The sequence below is a fragment of the Pinus tabuliformis genome, chromosome 3_1, assembly GCF_031772625.1.
Source record: "Pinus tabuliformis cultivar Carrire ecotype Pingquan chromosome 3_1, CPIR1, whole genome shotgun sequence".
Classification (NCBI taxonomy): domain Eukaryota; kingdom Viridiplantae; phylum Streptophyta; class Pinopsida; order Pinales; family Pinaceae; genus Pinus; species Pinus tabuliformis.
The window spans coordinates 984,897,364-984,918,525 of NC_142301.1; the positions used below are offsets into that span (position 1 = coordinate 984,897,364).

The 21,162-nt window shown below is 35.5% G+C and overlaps 3 protein-coding genes across 4 annotated transcripts; 1 reads left to right on the forward strand and 2 right to left on the reverse strand.

Moving 5' to 3' along the window:
- Positions 1-11,828: 11,828 nt before the first annotated feature.
- Positions 11,829-14,071, reverse strand: LOC149191143 (uncharacterized). Its single transcript, XM_089410680.1, has 4 exons — positions 13,667-14,071; positions 13,381-13,566; positions 12,165-12,296; positions 11,829-12,044 (listed from the first exon to the last, which is right to left on the reverse strand). Exons 1-4 carry the CDS (start codon positions 14,069-14,071, stop codon positions 11,829-11,831), a joined length of 939 nt encoding a protein of 312 aa, XP_089266806.1.
- A 99-nt stretch (positions 14,072-14,170) lies between these two features.
- LOC149191144 (uncharacterized) lies at positions 14,171-19,771 on the forward strand. 2 transcript variants are annotated; one of them, XM_089412348.1, is made up of 2 exons: positions 14,171-14,489; positions 18,589-19,771. In XM_089412348.1, exons 1-2 carry the CDS (start codon positions 14,211-14,213, stop codon positions 18,688-18,690), a joined length of 381 nt encoding a protein of 126 aa, XP_089268474.1. In that variant the 5' UTR covers positions 14,171-14,210; the 3' UTR covers positions 18,691-19,771. The 2 variants fall into 2 exon arrangements, with proteins under 2 accessions (XP_089268474.1, XP_089268473.1); XM_089412347.1 differs by having other exon boundaries at positions 14,213-14,489.
- Positions 14,858-15,800, reverse strand: LOC149191145 (uncharacterized). The gene is made up of 2 exons (XM_089412400.1): positions 15,797-15,800; positions 14,858-15,552 (listed from the first exon to the last, which is right to left on the reverse strand). The coding sequence occupies exons 1-2, from the start codon at positions 15,798-15,800 to the stop codon at positions 15,005-15,007; spliced, it is 552 nt and encodes a 183-aa protein (XP_089268526.1). The 3' UTR covers positions 14,858-15,004.
- Positions 19,772-21,162: the final 1,391 nt, after the last annotated feature.

Here is a 21,162-nt window from a genome sequence, read left to right on the forward strand (position 1 = left end):
TCTTCGTGCCTACTGAGTGACTCGAGGGCGAGTCACTATTTTTTTGTTGGGGGCCTGTTCGGAGCGGGATCCCCCAAGTGCAGTTTTGGGGCTAAAAGCCCATGTTAAGTCAATTTTTGTAATATAATTGTAAATACTCCGCATTTTGTGGTCGCAGAGCGCGAAGGTGTTATGTGTCAAAAAGGGTAGTCCGCCCTTAGTTTTGTAAAGTAAGGTTGGCTGTAAGAGACCTACCCATGGTCTGCGAACCATGGGATTGTATAAAAAGAGACAAGCTCTAAGTAGTTTAGGAATCAATCAATCAAAGAATAGAATGGAATATCATGTAATAGAGTGATAACTCTGACAAAGAATTCTATGTCTCAGGTCATAGTGTAGATAGAGGCTCTGCAGCTAAGTGCTCAGAGGCCTAGGGTAGAAGTTTGCAACTGAGTGCGCGGACCCCTTCAGCTGTGTGCGCAAGGTGAACAAAGTCTGTAACAATTGGGAGATATCAATAAATGGAGTTATTCTGCAATTTCTGTGTCTTTATTATGTTGATGGGTTTGTATATATTATATATGAATTTTCATTATTATTCTTATATGATGCACGAATGAATGCAATTACATTGAATATTTAAATGCAATTATGAATATTTGATTACGCGGTGATAACTTTAAATATTTGACAAGATAAGCAAATCACTTAGGATAATTGAGGAAGCTGCATGACACACTGCCATAGCAACACAAAAGTACCTGAGCTAGAGGTTAGGGCTGCGTGAAGGTTGATTGTATACTTTCGCGAAGGTATTGAAGGTCGTAATAGAGGGTTTGTCTTACAAGCCCTAGAGCGAGACCACCTGTGTGAAGGTAGGGATAGAAGAAATCAAATGACATCACAACCTTCTCACGGTGCGGAAACTCAGTTCCAGCATCCCCCCATACTGCTTCGGGTGAGACTTTGGTCTGCGCTGTGCGAGATAATGCCAAAAGGGCCAGTAGTGTAGGGATTTGTTTGGCTAATTAACGTTGAAACTTGGTCAGGCCCCCTCAAGCCAACAAATGCCAAGGTTATTCCACACCTTGGGTGATGTTAGGACAACCACGTTCGATGATGAAGGGACTTATATTCTATACTCCTCCTCCTTGGTATAGTTCACACGTTAAAGTTATCTTGTGTCTACTTACATTGTTGGTCACAACATAAATTTAATGGGATATTTTAATTGCAAGGGGTGGATTACAATCATTCAAGCATACTCTCTACACTAATAGTCACATAAACCACCCATAGGTGGTTCCTAGGGACATCAATGCTACAAGAGAATCATCAGTGGACACATAGCCTTGACTCAAGTGAACTTAACATGGGTTTTCATATCTCCCATCGTGGATGATGGTAATTCATTTGGTCGATCTAAAGGCCGATACTTCCCTCTTGAAACCCTAACTCTTTCTATTCGCAAGGTATCCAACCCACTTTTTCCTTTTTCTTAGTGTGAGGCATGGTCTTTTTAACAGTCATGGCAATAGTTACCAGCGGTTGACAGTTGGAAAGGAATTTTCCTAGACCGTGGAAATGGCTACTCCTCCTCTACTGCAAGGTAAGGAAATATTTCCTTCTAGTGTGAAATTATTTATGGTTCCTAAGTTCTACGGTAATGTATTTACTATTTTGTTCCAACTCTTACTAATTTTTCTTATGCTTTGATCAGTTATCAAGTTCGTCTCCCTCATACCAGATCTCAAATTTGTTAATTATCTTGTTTCTCTATTTCCCTGTATTCCATGGTTTATATTTTTTTCCTTTCTTGGTGTGCATTGGTTGAGTAGAAGGTTCATAGCATGTACATTTCCAGTTACCTAGAAAGCAATAATACTACAATAATTTATCCCTTTTTTCACCAACAGATAACTTCTTTTGTTCCATTATTTGGTCATAGGTACCCTTATAGGGACAGTTTGGACTTCTCGAACCACATAATCATTTATAACCCTTATTATGTTTTTTTTTATCGCCTCTATTTTTTTTCTCTTTATTCTTTCTAATGGATTCATTTTGTTTCCTCGGGGACCTCTTCCCTTTAGGTCACCTCATCAATTCACAAGCTCATGGTTATTTCTTCCTTCGATACACATGTATGACTATGTAGAATTTTTTTCTATAAGTTCATCTTGTTTCTTCCCCTGCTATTGTACGTTTTTATTTACTTGGTGTTGGTTATTGATTTTCCAGTAGCTCTCTCTCACAAGAATTCTATGAACAACTATACAATGACAAGGTAAATTCAAAATTGTGCACCTATTGTATATGCTACTCTGCATTTTGGTTCTATGTAATTTTCCTTGTCTTATGTTTTCCTTCTACTACGTTACAAGTATGATCACATATCATTTCTCTATATGCATGCTACCTAGAGAAACAACCTTAAAACCACTAACTCCAAACATGTTGGCACAGGTCGGTTCAAAAAGTCAGTTCTTTTTTACTTATTTTTGAGACGCCTTGCTTGTGCTAGAGACTCAATGTTGGGTCTATCTTGAGAAGCCAAAGTGTTAACTCGATGGTCATTGCTAACCTCCCAAACTGTAGTATAGGTTTAAGTATTGTTTCATATTTGTTAAGAGAGTTTGGCTCGCCTCAGGCTTCATATGTCAAATGTACTCCTCCATTTTAAGTATATATATTAAACCCTGGGGTTTTGTAATCAATTAATCCACTAAGTGTGAATTGTATAATTTTAATTCTATACCTCCATTCATTGGGGTTTCATGGTCATCACTTCTATGTTTGAATTCTTGCACATTATTACACTTCAGAATAGAGATTTGTATGCGACTGTATGTTAAATCAGTTATGTTCTTGAAAGAAACTATAGAGTTTCCTATTTCGTTCATGTGGAATTCTGTTATGATAGTGAAAATGTTGTTGTTAGTTTTTTTGTATTGTCTAAATAATTTGAATGAATAGAAAATAGTAGAATTTCTTCCTTTCTCTATTCAGTTAAACTTAATTTCAGACAATTCCTTAAGTGGATGTCACGACTGACGTATTATAAGTAGAAATGTTAATTGCCAACTAGCTAAGTAAGTAGCTATGCACATCTAATATTTACTTTTGTTAACTTGCCTATTTGTGACAGAGGCTTTGATAAAAATCCTCGAATGTTTAGTTTGAGTCCTACAATTTTAAAATGTATAAAATTACGTAACACTGTTAACAATACCAGCATGGTTTTCTTCACGCAAACATTTTTAGATCATTTCGTTCTATCTCTACATAAGAATACTACCTTATTTAATCTACTATTATGAATAATTTGATTATACTGACTTAACGTTGCCTTTCTAATCAGTTTGATTCATATCTCGCCTTTAACCCTTCTAGGAATAATTTCATTTCAACATTTTCGTACAGTAATGCGTTTTTTTTCAATATAAATAATTGTAGATTGTACATATCTTCAATTTCCTATGCATATATGTATATTGATTCTAACACTCTTGGAAGGATGAATTTACTTCTATTTACTTGGTAGAACGACCTAATCTTATTCCTATTTGCTGCAAGGTTTTGCAACTTCCCACAAGTATTTCCTTTACACCTCAAGGTAACTTTTTGTTATTCACTTTACATCTTTGTTTTAACCATTGTATCGGTTCCAACAATGAGATCAATTTAGCTTCAAAAATTCTCCTTTGAGCTCAACCGCAAACCCATATATAAAAAGAGAATTCATTATTTGTTGTACAATATTATGTACAAGATTTATATCATTCACTGAATAATTTAGCAAAATCACTCATAGGAAAACATACACACACTACTTAGCACTAAGATCAATCCCAATATTTTTCATAGAATGTATACCTTCCATAAAATTATTTAAAAGAAAAGTTCACAAGATAACATTCACACACAATTGTTAGCGCTAATATCTAACTTAATACTCTACTAGAATTTATTCCATTCAGAGAAATAACATGCACATATTTTCTAACTGGACTTGCTGTATAAGTTGTGCTTCCACAAAATTAATTAATAGAAAAATTCACAGGAAAATAATCACACACAATTATTAGTGCTAATATCTATTACAATACTCTTTCAAAATTCATTCCATTCACATAAATAACATACACAGATTTCCTAACCAGATTTTCTATAGAAATTGTATTTGGGAAGCACTTTATCCACCCAACAGTGCACTGAACCATTAGTTCCCCCCGATCCGAGTCTAGTTCACAATGGAATCAACAACCTCTTGTGATTTGAGATAAGGTATTTTATGCATTAATTCTCTAGCATATCTTTCCTTAGCAGTGTCCCACTTTTCAGGGTCTGCCAAACCACTAGTCTAGGCTTTTCTCTTCCTTTTTTCTTTTCTTTTCGAAATAGGTATCTTCTCATTTTTTTTTAAAGCCTAACTTTGTCTCCCGTGACACTTTATTCACCCTTACTCCGTTTTTTTTTCTACACTGAGTTATTTAATATATTTTCTATCCAATCATATTAAAGCTTATTAATCAACCCCTAGGGATTTTTAGGAGTGATTTAAGGGAAGATTGTCTTTGTCTTATCCGTCAATATTGGTTTCTGGATCTTGGCAGTAATATATTTAACTCAAGTGTTTCTTTTTCAAGTAATTTCCAATTTTCATTTTCATTGATAAAATTCATTTATTACATCATCATACTTTAGTTTTCATTTTAAGTTGAGTTAACCATGGATTTGTAGCCACAACAACTAAAAATAGTTCAATCTAAAAACAAAAACATATTTACAGAGAAACAAAGGGGCATTACAATAGTTTATTAGTTAAAATGTCATTCTTAATTGTCCCTAAATGAAAATGGACAAAGATCAACTATAGTTAAGACAAATATAATGAAACATTCTATCTAAATTTATCAAGTAAATTATTTTAAATTGTACCTAATTATATCAATTTGGCCAGAAAGTTTCAACTAATTCACATATTTAAAAGTGAATTATGAAACATTGTAGGTAAAGAATACATGCACAATTGAGAAAATTCCAGACATAGAGGAAAGTTGTGAAATGTGTCAACATCAATGGCATCATTGAGTTTGTTTGTTTGAGGTTCCTTCTCTTCTTGTACTATCTCAAACCTCGTATACTGGAAACTCTTTGCCATTTCTCTAAATTTTCAATTGTTAAGCCTTTGAATTGAGTGCTTGAGTATAATAATGGTTGTATCGAAGCTAGCCTGGGAGAAGCAAAGGACACTTACCATTAGTACAGGGTGTTTTATTTATTGATTGATTGCTCCTTTTCATTATTTGGCATTTACTATATCGAAGGCTTCATTTTAAAATGAAATACATTTATTTTAAAATTTTATAGTATTTTTTTAATGATAAAATGCACTACTATAAAAATTTTATAAAATGCATTACTATAGTAATTTTATAAAATTTTATAGTAATGCATTAATATCTCTGAGTTTCAATGTTTATCTTCTTATGATTGTATTCCAAATTTATCCACATTGTTTAAAAAAAATAGTATAGGGATGTTCCCTACAATAATTCCTTTTAATGCCCACTTTAATAGTCATAATGTAAGATAATGGGTTTGTCGAACATAATGTTTTATGATAAATGTGTTCATAATTTACTATATATTTATAAATAGACTGAATTATATTAATTTAAGTTTTGGAAACAATAGTTACTTAGCTATCTATATTTTTCTTATTTTGAATATGGTAATTCTGCATAAAAACTTATAATTATTATATTTAAAATGTAAAAATGTAGCATGCATTTTTATCTTTTATTTTCTCCTATGTTAGCACTGTTTAATTCCTCTAGGCTGAGGAGAGGAACCCAAAGGTTACCACAAACCACTTGGAAGATGTAATCTAATGCTTCCAGGTTCATAGAGGTCTCTCTGTGTCTAAAACTTCAGTCACTTAGATTTTAGGCTACGTATGGTGCTCATAGGGATATAGATTTTAAAGGTTTGTTGGTAAGGGGGAAGACAAATCCATTGGTAAATACAATCATATAAGTTGATTCTTTTCCAGTGATAAGAGGAAGAGAAAGAGGGATCTTCTACAAGGGCAAGATCTGTAGTCTTTTTAATTTTTTTCAGTCAAATTCATTATAGGAGGTTGAGTAGAAGATAGATGGAAATGAAATATAGAGCATCAAACAATGGGATGAATTTTAAATTCCATTCAATAGGAAAACATAAATTGTTTAGCAAACTGAAACATAACACTTTTAAAGCGAACTCTTAGACAAATATTTGTTCAAATAAATAGGAATACACAAATTCAAAGAATTATTGATAACATAAGATACCTACAAAACAAAGAAGCACATCTCCATAGAAACTAACCCAGGAATCCTTATAAAATCATACCTCTATCTTTTCCTTCACTGAAAAATATATTAGAAAAATGCAGTACACAATGTCTCTTCTTCTAAAACCTAACCAAAGATTTGCTTCATCATAATTACGACATAAATATATCATGAACAATCAACTCCCACCTGTAGGAACCAAATTCCCTAATAGTATTTATGTTTCTAGATAATGTAGTGAATATAGAATTGTTTTTCTAAAAACTAGGAACTCTTTGACCAAGGCTTTCTAAAACAATTATTTATTAAATTCAAAGCCTAAATCGAGATCCAAGGTCATTATATGCCTCATAATCTTAACCAAGATGATAAAAATAAATTACATGACTTTTAGACATAAAATTATTGGTCAAAAGGTTGACTATGTAGAAGTGCAACGCCGATTGTGCGCAACCTCCTAGTTCAACAAAAATGTAGCATAGAAGTGAATTGAATAAATGGTTGTCATAGCTCTAGTCACTCCCTGAGTTTCTTGGTGACTGGTACATGTGTGAAATGGTCTAGACATCATCAAATTCCCCTCCATAAACCTTCTTTCATCATGCAAAGCTCCCAACATTCAAAATTCCACCTACAACAAAAGCGCAACACTTGTGAAAGCTTAGCGAAAGCTGTCCTCCATGGATTTTAACTAACAATTAGGTATTTGAACAATATGTATAACCTAATAATGATGTCAACATTCCTGATACCCCTTTTTAAACCTCCACTCACAAAAAATATTACAAAATTCCTTATTTCCATCAAAACCCTAACCCTAATGCTTGGCCAGAATACAAAGTTATTGTTTAAGTTCCTATTTTAACAAATTTTCATGATTTATTGAGTCTAGTTGATTGTACTCTCAATAAAGCTTCAAATTATACATGAGCCACTTATACAACCTCATTCAACCATCATTCTTGGACAAAAAAAAAAAAGGTACAAAATTGCTTTGATTTACCTGTTCCAGCATTCAAACTTTGGTTGCTTCAGCCAACAAATCAAGCATACCTTTGTCCTTCTGCTATATCTCCTTCAATTTATGCTTAGCAGCTCTCAAATCCCTCCTCATGGTAGGTTTATACCTGCATATGTTTCTTAGTTTCATATGTAATTGGAGAAACATCTTCAGCATATACTTGACATTTTCCATTGTTTGCTCATACATGTTCAAAAGATCATACATGTTTTTCCTATCCCTTTCATCCTGCTGATTGATTTTAGCAGTTTCATTGTGGGATTTATTCAACTACATACTCAAATTGTTAAAAGTATGTTGCCCCTTATCTATCTTTGTTTTCTTCTCTTCTTGTACTGACTTCACTTCCCGTATCTGCAATTTTCTACTTGAAGACTTAGTGACTCTAGTTGATGGAGCTTCTACCTCTTGAATGCCCTCTCTCACTATCTTCTCCTTGCCTTTAGACTTAGTGAAAAATGGTTCATTCTTTATCTTTATTTCTTCTTCATTAGCCTTAGTTGTCCTTTCTAGAGCAACATTCTTCAATTCCTTATTATCATGCTGCAATTCAACAATGACCAAGTGTGCTTTCTTTAACTATTCTTGCAATTCCAAAATATCCTTGCCTTGATCACTTGGAACAATGTCCTCTCATATATCCTCTAAAGGTTCAGATTATTGCTTAAATGTTTGTTCCAAGGGAAGTTTCTTTGTAGTAGATCTAGTGAGGGGACTTTAAGGAACCTTCACTACTTCAGGATGAAAATGAAACTTCTTACATTTCTTCTTTTTTTATGGATCTACAACAAATGAAGGTCTTTTCACAAAAATTCCAGTTGGTAATTGTATTTTTCTTGCCACGGATGATGGTTTGTCTTTCTTACTCAAATAACTAGTTAGTAAGTTAGCTACCAACTTTGAAGAATCTATAAACGACTTCCATGATTGATTTCTCCTATTGAGTTCCTCCAACACCAACAATTTAGTCAAAGAGAAGTGGAAACGACTAGGTTCCACTTCGTTTTGTTTTCCTTGCACTTTTCCTGCCATCTTGCTAAGGCTTCTAAATAAATACAAGGGAAAATTCGAAGGACTCTTTCCTGTGAAATGCATCAAAAGCCTAAAATAATATTGATAGATACTCCTAAATCTACCCTCACACGTAAAGTATATTTTGATTTCCATAATATATTACTATAGGGCTCAAGCAAGTATTCTGTAGGTGCAATGGCTTCATACCCTTCATTTATATATTTGGGTTTCAATAAACCAATAATTTGCTATGTGAGGAGGCATGCCCTTGAACCACTGCTCTCCTTGTAGAGGAATCTATGTGGCAGTTGAGATAGTGACATCTAACACTGGAAAAGTGATCCCACCAACCTCAAGATCTAATCCATTGAAGATCAAGGCAAATTATTTGGTGAGTTATACATTATACCCCTAGATCTTCTGCAAAATCTATTGTAACCAACTTGTTCAAAGGAAACTTTGATTGATGGGTCTGAGTTTATCAAAGTGAGGTCTCGAGGTTCAAATCTGACAATATCACCTCCCTTAGTCCTTTTCCTATCTTGGGATGTCATGGTTTTCATAGCAAAGATGAATTCCAAGGTTCCTTGAATGAAAATGAGGTAGCACCAATGAAATGGAGCTTAGATTAAGGTTTTATGACAATTCAGAATGAAAACTCTGCATGGTAAACTCAAACAACACAACTCATCTCCCAAACCCAAAAAAAAATCTAGTGTTTTCTTGGTCATAGTGGTAGAATTAGAAACACAGGCACATCGCCAAAAACACAGCGCATGGAGGAAAAAATGCTTCTTAACCTCTGAGGAAAGCAACAACCAAGTATGAAGTTTCAAAACACTTGAATCATAAGTCAAGGTCCAATATCAAGGTGGCAAACAAATTGTGGGTGTTTGGTGGGGGTAAGAAGATGAAACCACAAAGCAAAGGTAAACCACAGTGTAGTCTCCAGGAAATGCAATGAGCTAACAATTTAGAAGTTTGCAGGGTTACAATGCATTTCCTTAGCACATGGGAGTAATTTCAATGACATGCAAAATAAAGGATTCAAGAAAACAAAGAACTGGCACCTCGATAGGTAATTTGACCACTGACTTCGAAAATGCAACAATTGTTATGAGCGTAGCACCTGTTTTCAAGCACAATGCCTCCCCTACCTCCTTTGCACATCAAACCTTAAGTGATCCTCAATGACCTCTCGATGGAAAAATGGATGGCTCTGTGTTGCTTTGGGAATGTTGCCAAGCATTTGAAATCCCAAGGTGGCTAAATTTGAATTTAAAGAATGATGATGATAGTCTTGGTACCTCAATCATAAAACGCAATTGTCAGAAGTGTAGCGCTATCCTCCTAAATGTTGTACCAATGTGATGTCATGGAAATTTGTTATTTGACAATATAAATGACCCAAGTGACCCTAAAAATTTGTGCCAATAATGGTAAGACATGACACCATGACTTTAGTCATGATTTTTTTATGAAACGTGACCCTAGACTCATTTAACTTGACCTCATAGGACATTCATGACTATTTTCGTGAACGTTCATAGTCTTTTACATAATTACATTCAATAATGAAAATTTTATTATATACTAAAACCAATATCTTTATCTCAACAAGATCATAGCAAGACCTATGTATATTTGCTAAAATAATTTGAAAGACAAAACTTGTTTTATGACTACTATAATTATAAGATACTAAGATCCCATGGAGGAAAAAGTGTGATAATTCTATTATATTTTATTTTTAATAATTTTATATAACACAATCTTATATCATTTACCCAATCCTATTTTATTATTTTCAATATTGCAAAAAAACATAGAATATCATAAAATATTACATTGGAAATCTAAGAATATAACATAATCCCCTTTCATTTCTTTTTAAATAACATAATGAAACGTAATTGGATAGCGAAACACAAAGTAATGATATCTATTAATTCAAAAATATGTTTATATAATATAATATATGATCTTTTACATTTTTAGCCAAAGGCTTCTTAATTCAATGTAAGTGGATGGGGACTCATTGAGCTTTTACTTTTAAAATTTAATTCGATGGCCAAGATTTAACCTTAGGCGAATATCCATAGAATATGCTTCGTTTGAGTTACAAATTCACGTCTGTGGTGCAAGGGAGAGCGAAGCGATGGAAAAAAAAGAAATAAAAGTTTTGTCGCTGTGAAATTTGGTGGTTGCTCATGTGGCACGCAAGTCTGAAGTCGAAGAGTCGCCGCTTCAACTCGCCAGCTTTTTCATAGATGACATGGACGACATTTTTGCTATGTAGGCATTCATGGGCACCTTGGATGTGATCGGTCACTTGGTCTCAGGGTCGGGTACTATAACAGACTTCCATCTATATATAAAAAAAACAATTATACTTTTATATAAACATCGTTCCCAAAATCCGTTCCTTAATGTATAAGAACACCTTGTGGACCACTTTTTCTAGTTATATTTATAACAGTGGTGTTCATAACTTTTGGTCAAACTATTTATTGCACGACATCCTAGGCATATGGTTACGAAGAAGTATGGTCTAACATACATGCCATTTCTTTGATGATGTTGATCTAGTGTTAAGACCAATGACATCGATATACATAGTGAAGCATGAATATTAATACAAATTCTGATATTTGGTTGGGTGTGTGATGTGGTTTCTAACACTTCATACATAATACTTATTTTCCTCACTTACTTGAATTTGTATATAGTTATGCATGGTGTGATTACCGTCTTACTTTATTTATATATGGTCTATGGTCTAATTCATTTCTATCCCATGATCCGAATATCACAACGTTTGAACTAAGTCATACATGGTTAATATACACTTCATACATAATACTTATTTTCCTCACTTACTTGAATTTGTATATAGTTATGCATGGTGTGATTTCCGTCTTACTTTATTTATATATGGTCTATGGTCTAATTCATTTCTATCCCCTGATCCGAATATCACAAGGTTTGAACTAAGTCATACATGGTTAATAAATTATACGTGAAAGTTTCGATGTTCTAATCTACCCTTAATCTTAAGTCCTTCACCCTTTGTAAACAAAGGATAGTTCATTTCTTATTAGTCCCTGCCTCTGGCATAGTAGGGACTATAGCGATCAATCGTTTATATATTTCATATTAATTCAGACGTACCGTTATATTTAACCAATGTTTCAAAAAAACATTTCGTGGTTTTTTTTATTTATCCAAGTTTTGTTTTTGAGCTCTTATTGCAAGGATTTCATATTAATACGGGGATTTCATATTAATACGCCGTACTGAGCCATTTTATCCAAAGTTCTGTGATTTTATATATCGCTGGGGCAATGTTGAATAAACCTTTGTTTAAAAGGTTTGAAATCGTGATTACACCTGTTATTGCCAGCTACCACCATTATTTACACTATTTACACTGTCACCCTTGCCAACTGCCATTGAAATCGTGATTACACCTGTTATTGCCAGCTACCACCATTATTTACACTGTCACCCTTGCCAACTGCCACTAACTCTCTACTTGAACTCTCACCATTATTTACACTGTCACCCTTGCCAACTGCCACTAACTGTCTACTTGAACTCTCTACTTGAAGCAATTGAAGTAGACATAGCCTCATTGCAAAGCCAATGAAGCAGACAACAGCCTCATTGCAAAAAGTTGCAGCAGACATCTAGATTTCATTGCAAAGCCATTGAAGCAGACAACAGCCTCATGGGATTAGGATTCATGTCTATCTTGTTGGTGATAGCTTAAGCTTCTACTTCTACTCCTCCCTGCACCTCCCCCCAACTTCCTGCACCTCCCCGCAACTCCTCCCTGCACCTCCCCGCAACTTCCTGCACCTCCCTGCAACTGCAATTAGCTTTGCTTTTCTCTTTGCTCCGAGCTCCAAAATAGGTGTACCTTCAGCGGTACCACAGAACTGCACGAATGGAAAAAACGTGAATTCCACTGGTTTACTGCAAATTTTGGGCATCATTCTGAAGTGCATCAGACCAAAGAGGAATCAGACTGGGCATCATTATGAAGTGCATCAGACCAAAGAGGAATTAGACCAAAAACAAAAAATAATTGATTGGTAAGCATAAACTCACCATGAACTATTATACCCTTTGATTGCAAGGACAATGGTTTCCCCTGTATATTTATTTCTGTGTGCATCATTTTCATTTGAGTTATTATAATCAATCTTTATTTCTATATTTCTATGTGCATCTATTATATTCAAAATAAGGATAACCAAAATCAAGGTGAAGGGTGAAGGATTTGCTACTGCTGACTATGGGTGGGTGAGCCTGCTTATGAATTAGCTAAGCAATACGCCACCCTCCAGCACTGCCCACAGTGTAGTCCTTCATTTGCTTGAGCTTTTCCGTTTTCAGCGGTGCTGAATTCCCAAACCTTATCTCCAAATGGTTGGACCAAGCCTTTTTGGAGCTTATGTGTGAAAATAGATGCAACCGAAAAGTCCTGTACTGGTTGGACCGAGCCTTTTTGGAGCTTATGTGCTAAAAGAGATGCAACCGAAAAGTCCTGTACTTCCAGTTTTAATGCATACAAGAACGAGTAATTCCTTACATGAGCTTTGAATTAACAAGAGAATGTTGAAAAGAATAACAAACAATCTATGTCAAATATGAACCCTGAGATTAGAGGGAAAAGTTAAAAAACAAGAACAAATGACAAAAAATTGACCAGAACATTGAAGCAGAAACAGAGTGATGTCAAAGATAAACCCTCCATTTATAAGGAAATGTTAAAAATCAACAAAATGACGTTGGGAAAACAATGGTGGACAGATTCACTTAAAAAAACAATCGGTTATATATCTCACAAAGCCAAATTATAAGTATTAATATGAGGAGAAACTTTTATTGCAATTATGAATAAAAAACACACTTCTTAATTAGGAATAAAAAACACACTAGTTCAACACAACTTCATTTAAACTTCATTTACATCTTGTTTTCTTTATGCTGTCTTAACCACACAAAAAAACAAAACACTTTATCATAATGCTTCTCTAAATACAAAAACACACGTATCAGTTCAACCCTGCAAATCATTTTGAGCTCACATTCCAGTTCACATTGTTTTCTACGCTTTTGAGCTTGAGCTTGAAGAGACTGCAAGAGCTGTTCCAGTTCTTTCACAAAGTCAATTGCACCTCCAATAATGGAGGCCTGGTCTCCCTGAACAAAGACATATATGACCCAAATAAATCCCCGAGCCATAAATTTCATATAAAGTTATAGGAATTGAAATGACAATATAATGGTGCAGAATTTGTACCCTTTGGATGAAAGAGACCGGCATCAGGGACCGCAGGACTGTTAAATGCTCGTTCATTTGCTTTCTCCTATTGCGCTCAACAGCAATGTGAGTCATCCTTTGGCTCTCCACTTCTTCACTGTTCTTGCAGACCTTGGAACGCTTCCTCTTCCTAATTCGTTCATGGGTGGCTGTATTGGCTTGGTAACCATTAATATTCCCCAATCTCTTGTCGTTGCAATTGTCTGAAGAATTCACAGTGTTAGATGAGTTGGGCTCCCGGCTTGAAGAGCTCACACCCTCCTCTGGGGCATCCAAGCTGGAGAACTGATCTTTTGCTTCAGTTTTGACAAGCGAAGTACATGATTCCGAGACATGGGTTATGCAGCTTTCAGGTTCAAAAGGCTGAACTTTGAACCTCTGCATAAAGTTATAGTTGGGCCATTCTGCCCTTCTACAGCTTGTCAGATTCAAATCATATTCAGATCCATGACCACCGTGCAGAAACTTGTGGCAAGGGCTAACCAGCCATATATTGAGTCATAAATGCCCTTGCCAGCTATGTATGTGGTGCAAACTGGGGATGGCATACATATCCATAGGCATCGGACTCCGGCGGCCACCTCGCGTTTCCGATGACCCACGCGGGACCCACCCCGTCTCGTTCAATAACATAATTCTGAGAACTATTTTCGCGCGCCACCATAACTCTGCAACCAGAACCAGTTTGCTCTGCAACCCAGTGCCCGCAGGACTGAAGCGCTGCGCGCCACCGAAACTCTGCAACCAGAACCCGTTTGCTCTGCAACCCAGTGCCCGCCGGACTGAGCTCTGTTACCTCCTGGTAAATTCCTGCACCGTCTCTGCAAATGACAAATCGTGGTTTTAAACATTCATTTTGTTTTAAATCTGTTTTAAAGACTGCTAAAACCCTCGCATTCTCTCAACATTCTGTAATTATAAATCTCTGTGTTCGCTTAAGGAGTTCGATTCGCATTTTCATATTAACCAAGGGTATTGCATTTCATATTAACCAACGGTTTGGCTGGATTGATCGACTGTGTAGAAACCCATACACAATTATTGCTCTATTAATCTACAGGAAAATCTTCACATCGTGAATAGAAAATCGTTGAAACAAAAGGGTAATGAAAGCTCCGCTGCTATCGAGTAGTTTATGTGAATGATCCGCATTAAAACGGGTCACAAAACCATAGATTATAATCATGCAGAGCCAAACTTGTAGCTGAAGGAGATAAAGAATAAGAAGAATGGCCAAATCCTTCTAGTCTCAGATAAACTTGTAGTGTAAGATAACATATGCATTACATAGTAGCAGCAGCTGATTGTTACCTTTCATCAATTATGCATGCTTGGTTGCATAGGGTATCCCATCTGAGGCACACCTAAAGAAGAAACGGGAATTATATGCCCAGGCGAATGACCACCAATACCTTTCTGAGAATATGGACCTAGTGAATGGGGAGATAGCATCATATGGTTGCCCCCTGTTGGAGATCCCATAGAATTTACCATGGTTGCTCCTCCCAGTGATGACGGATACATCATATTTGAAGAGCGACTAACAGCAGAAGGATTATGAGAATTTGTAATAGTAGAAGATTGCTGCAGATGAGGCTGCTTCATTTCTGCCCCATTTACACTTGTTATATCATGTATGCTAGACCTTTTCTTCTCCTTGTTCCCAGAACTAAGCCTGAGGAAATACTTTTGGGCGTGGCTTGCAACTTGAGTAGGTGTCCGTGAGACCACAAAGTTTCTTGATATGCTTCTCCAATCACCTTTGCCATATTTATTCAATCCCATCAAGAAGAGTCTGCACCATACAAAGATGCAACAAATTAACTTCAATCCTTTTCTGCAGTACAAATCAAGATGTAACAATTCTTTTTTTTTTTTTTGTATATAATCGTATAATTGCACCAAGAGAAGCAAGACACTCTACAGCCCAGGGTGGAGGAGATCTATGTCATGTCTAACACTAATAAAACCAAAAACAGAGATACCTATTTTTTTAATTACAATAATTTAAAAAAATTAGAAGTTTAAATTACAAAATAAATAAACAAAAAAAAACTGGCAAATATTTAATTTGCAATATTTAGACAACTACTAGAAACTAGCATAGACCCATCTGAACCTTGGGTCTATTAAGCATCAAGAGAGATAAAAAATGGAGAGGTGCAAACCCCAATATTTATTAAATAGTACATGGTGGTGCAAGAAGATTGAGATTTGTACGTCTGGTTTTTTAAATCCCTGCTGGGATTTCATAGGTTTGGGTTTAAGATGGATCTATTCTAGTTGTAGTTGGGGTTTAGTACAAGGAGGATGGAAATCAAAGGGATTAAAATTACTAGATAGCAAATGCTTTTTACAGCTGACTATACATTTCAGTTGAATATGAAACTGTTTCTTTTCCGGTCCAAATGAGAGACACTAAAGAGTTTTTCCTGCACACTAAACCTATTTATATATTCAATAGCTCATCTGATCTGTCATGACGATAGAGGGAAGCATCAATATATATTCAATAACCCATCTGATCCGGTTATGATATTATAGGAAAGCTTCAACCTCAATCTGTAAACGATGAGTCAGGTTTGGTTTCCCAGTCTCCATACAGCAGTCAAGAGTTTGGGCTTTGTGGAGAATAAGACTTTTCAGACACAAAATAAGAATTATTAACAAAGGCAAATAATCCATTCTCATCTAGGATAATCCAAAACTCTCATGTAATGATTTAGCTAAAGCAAACTGCCTTCAAGGCACTTAATTACAATTTTGTACGATTGGTTGAGTATCCTGGTTTTTCATGTTGGTCTGGAAGTAAGAGGGACACTGTAAGCTGAAACCTCTCATATCAGAAGATAGGAAACCTTGTCCTTTCAAGAAATTATGAATATCTCATATCAGAAGATAGGAAACCTTGTCCATATTATGAATATCTCATATCAGAAGATAGGAAACCTTGTCCTTTCAAGAAATTATATTTCAAAAATTGCTTTAATAATCCCCAGATTTGACTCACAGGCTATGTATCTATGAAAGTGATTTTATTGTTCAAACTTTATTGGGCATTTTCCATCATTATCCAAAACAGAGCATAACCTTAAAGGTACATACATATAAGGAGGGAGTTAGAAAATCTTCATTTCTTTGGGTACCCCTAGTTCCTAGGGCTAAAAGAGAAGCTCCCCTAGTGGTGATTAAATTCACCCTGAAGACTGGGAAGACAAACTGAGGTGACAGTGGTTTGTCTTCCATGTTGCCTTTGATTTGTTCTAATAAAGACTTTGCTTATTGAGCATGACAAATCAAGCAGTAACTATGCTCATTAATGGATTTGATCCAAAAAAATTTAAACCTGCATAAGGAAAGGCTTCCCTTTATCCCTTTTCTCGTCTTGCTAATAACAGAGCATGGAAGCAGTGCTATTAGGGAAGCTAAAAGGAAAGGTATAATCACATGAAACAAAATTGGTGGGGCAGTTTCCTTAACACCCCTATTATTTGTAGATGATATTTGTTCTCTAATAGTTTGTTGAGGGAAGCAAGGAGACTATAGGAAATTCTAGATACCTATGGGGCTGCTACAAGCAAGGAGGTAAATGTGCAAAAATTTTCAATTTTGATTTAATGTTTTGGAGTAGGAAGTAAAGATTAGTCTATTGAGATTCTTTCCCTATAAGATGCCAAACTTTAATGTAAAATTCTGCTAAATCGTAAAGGGTATGGGAACAAGCACTAGGGTTGACTATTAGAAATAATTGAAGGCAAAATTACAATTGGTATAATAGCTGGTTGTCCATAGGGGGAAGGCTAATTTTAGTCAAGTTTGTTTTGGAGGCTATCCTGGTATTTTAGCAATCTTTGGTATTTATTCCAAAAGAAATCCTTGAGAAAATACAGAAACTATGTTTTAAATTTCTATGGTCTAGGAAGAAGGAAATTTGAGAGCATGCCATTGATAGTGTGACTAGTTATAACAAGGCCAAAGAAGGAGGGTGATTAGGGCTTAAAAAATATTCACTTTTTTGATGCATCTAGTCACTTTTGATTTAACTTATAGGTTTCCATTAACTCTGAACTGGACTTTCATCTAGTCACTTTTGATTTAACTTATAGCGATTTTGGTTATGAGCACTTTTTGGATCACTATCCTTGAAATGATTTGAAAGACAGTTTGAAGGAGAGATGAAGCTGAACAGTAAAAGTGCATCAATATCCTTATAAATTTCTATATACAAACTGTATGCTCTTTTCTATTACACTGCAATAAATTAGAGGTTTCCATTAACATTTTTTAATAATAATAAGTTTTGGCTACTTAATGCGGATCATTCACAAGGCTGTGTAAGCATTCTTGAATTATGAGACTAGTAACAGAAAAAGGAAAAATGGTTACTTCAAGTTAAACTGATATATGGATAACCACAATTACATACACAATATTAGCAAGTGGATGTGCAACACCAGCTTGTAGACACATGAAGCTACTCCCCTAGGGACTTGTATAAATGATTATTTTTGGCCTCGACTGCTATATGATTTTTTTGGCCTGGACTCTTAGGAGTGAACATTCACCCTTGATTGTTTGTCCGAATCTACTAGAACTTAACATTTAGGCCCGCAAGTCACCAAACTAGTGCTCTGAGCATTGATCCCTGAGATTGTTTACTCTTATTTCATAAGATCACACTATTTACAATTGCTCAGATCCCTGAGATTGTTTACTCTGATTTCATAAGATCTACAGTACTCTTGTTCCTTTCGGATAATGCTTGTATTTTGATTATTTATTTTTGGTTATAAATTTTGAGCTGACAAAGAGTATATATATATAATTGGCTCGTTTTGTTATATAAGGCCATGGCGGGTATGCGATTGCATAACAACGTGTTTTTTTCTTTTTTGTTACAGCTGAAGCTCCTCCTGGTGCTTTGTTATTGCGTGAGGAGATCAAGGATCAACAGACCTTGGCTCAATCTACAGTTGCAACAGTTGCTCAATCTACAGGACTAGTATCTCTGTCTCAATCTACTGGGTTACCTGTTCCTCTATCTATGAGTTCACAGTAAGCCAACAATATAAATTTTCAAACGCCTTTGCAAGGAGTCAAACAGAGTGAGTTGAAATCAGCTTCATCAATTGCTAAATCCAGTGAAGTCAATCTGGCAGGTGCAAAATTTACCTCAGATGTATCCCAGTCAAAATTGCTTGATATTGTCTCCAGAAGTAACCGACTTATGCAATGGGCATCTGCCAAACCAGCTGAACATGTGCAACCTGTTTCAAGTGTCCAGACGACAACTTCTGGCAGCACTAGTTTTGATAGAAGGTTGGATGGTAATTCCAATTGTGTGGCCAGGGAACCATATGGTGATACAAAACTATCAGGCATTTCTAGTAGTGTTCCTCAATTTATTCAACAGCAGGCACCCATGGACATGCCTCTGTATATGCGTTCACAGCTGAGTTGGATGCATCCTCAGAATCTGTCATCTCATGCCACTTCTCAGGGAGGTGTAAACTCGATGTTAGAATTGCCAAATTCAACCACACAGAGTCCTTTTAATTGCAGGCAGATACCAATGGGAGCTGATACATCCCAATCTCAAAAACAACTATGGAAGTCTTTACCTTCAAAACAGCCTTCTCAACAGACATCTGAATTTTCAAATTCGATTCCACCAGATTTGAATGTAGAAAAACAGTCTCCAAGGTCTCCAGTTAGGCAGTCTTCTGGAATGCTGGTTGATTCACAGCCTGATTTGGCCCTCCAGCTTTGATTTATTGAGCATTTAAAAGGTTGACAGGGAACATAATTCCTTTTAGAACCTGATTCAGTGAGAAATTATGTGTGAATCTCTTGGGACAGTTTTGAATAACTTGAACTTCTTAGTGGTTGGTGAAATTTGTTGGCTAGTTAGGGCATTGAAACTGGTTTCCTTCTATTTGTATGTTTAACTATGCTTGTGGTTCCTTCGCAGGCAAACCAACTTGGTCTTTGTAATATCAAAAGCTCTGCATTTTTGCGACCATTGAAATAGTTCTGTTAATATTATTAAGGGAAAAATTCATGAACTCTTTTAATTATTTCAAATTCTGAGTTTTTCTTGTTTTCATTAATTATACACATTTCCCACTTGGTCCTGAACTTTGGCTGCTGATGACCTGTGATTCTCCAAGCAAGTTTCTAGGAGTACTGCACTGTTTCTAGTCTATTCTGTCAGCATTGTCGTCAAATCTATATCAAACCTCTTTTTCCATCCATATTTTCGGGCCTTAAAAGATTTCCATAGCTTCCCTAGGTGTTTCTTTTGTACCAAAATCTGTGGGATGAATCAAGATAGTGCTACATATCCTTGCTTGGTCCCTTGGCACAGTGTTTTTGTGAGGGAACATAATTCCTTTTAGAACCTGATTCAGTGAGAAATTATGTGTGAATCTCTTGGGACAGTTTTGAATAACTTGAACTTCTTAGTGGTTGGTGAAATTTGTTGGCAATGCTTTATGCTAACTTGCTGTCTGCACTTGCACCATTTGCCTTTAAGAAGTGTGGATTGATAATCACTGCAATGGAGCAAAGTTACATTGGTTGGTGGGAAAGGAATTACCTGATTCGGTGAACATATAATTTCAATTAAACAGTGGTTAAACAATCGATTATGATAATCACTGCAATGGATGCTCCATTGCAAATTATTTTAACCTTCATTTTATAGATTTTATTGCTGATCTCTTTGATCGTATTGTCAGTATGTAATTGAAATTACTGTGTATGGTGCATTTTTTTCTATGTTTCTGCATGTTTAAGATTATAAAAGGAAGAATGATATACCATATCAATCATAAACCCGCTTTCAGTTGAAGCAAGAATATTTATGATCAACTGCTACTTAATTTAAACCAGTGAAAATATCAAAAAGAATTGCTTTAAGAGAAACAGGACATCATTAAATATGCACGCATTGCACCTTTATGCACTTACAGTCTTACACACTGCATCAATCTGAAATATGACGGATCGTGTGTGGGAAGAGAATTCTACAAGTCAAGGGTAAAAACCATTGCATCAATAAATATGTATTCCCTGAAAGGATAAAATAATGACAACACAAATATGTACATCTTGAAAGGGTAAACTGATGATATGCTGCTTGACTAACAAGAACATGATCAAGCAAAATGGATTCACTGCATGCAATTTTGATTGGCCAACTTGATCCACAGATCTGAGACTAGAAGGATTTGATTGGCCAACTTGATCCGCGGATCTGATTGGCCAATTTTGATTACATATAAATTAGAAGGCAGTTTGCTTTAGCTTGAAATACAGAAGAAAAATAGTTTTGTTCGTATCACTTACCTATCAAAGCATGTAACTAAACAAGATTAATACCAACAGAATTAAGGAGAAAACTTCTAGCTACTTGGGCAATGCCATCCAGCACATCAATAATATTATTGCAAGAGCTTCTAATTGATGATGCA

Coding starts and splice junctions, on each gene's coding strand:
- LOC149191143 (XM_089410680.1), bottom strand. CDS start 14,071: ATGCAGAGGTTCAAAGTTCAGCCTTTTGAACCTGAAAGCTGCATAACC. Junction 13,567..13,666: donor CGGTCTCTTTCATCCAAAGG/GTACAAATTCTG, acceptor GTCTTTGTTCAG/GGAGACCAGGCCTCCATTAT. Junction 12,045..12,164: donor GTTGCGGGGAGGTGCAGGAA/GTTGGGGGGAGG, acceptor AATGAAATCTAG/ATGTCTGCTGCAACTTTTTG.
- LOC149191144 (XM_089412347.1), top strand. CDS start 18,915: ATGCAATGGGCATCTGCCAAACCAGCTGAACATGTGCAACCTGTTTCA.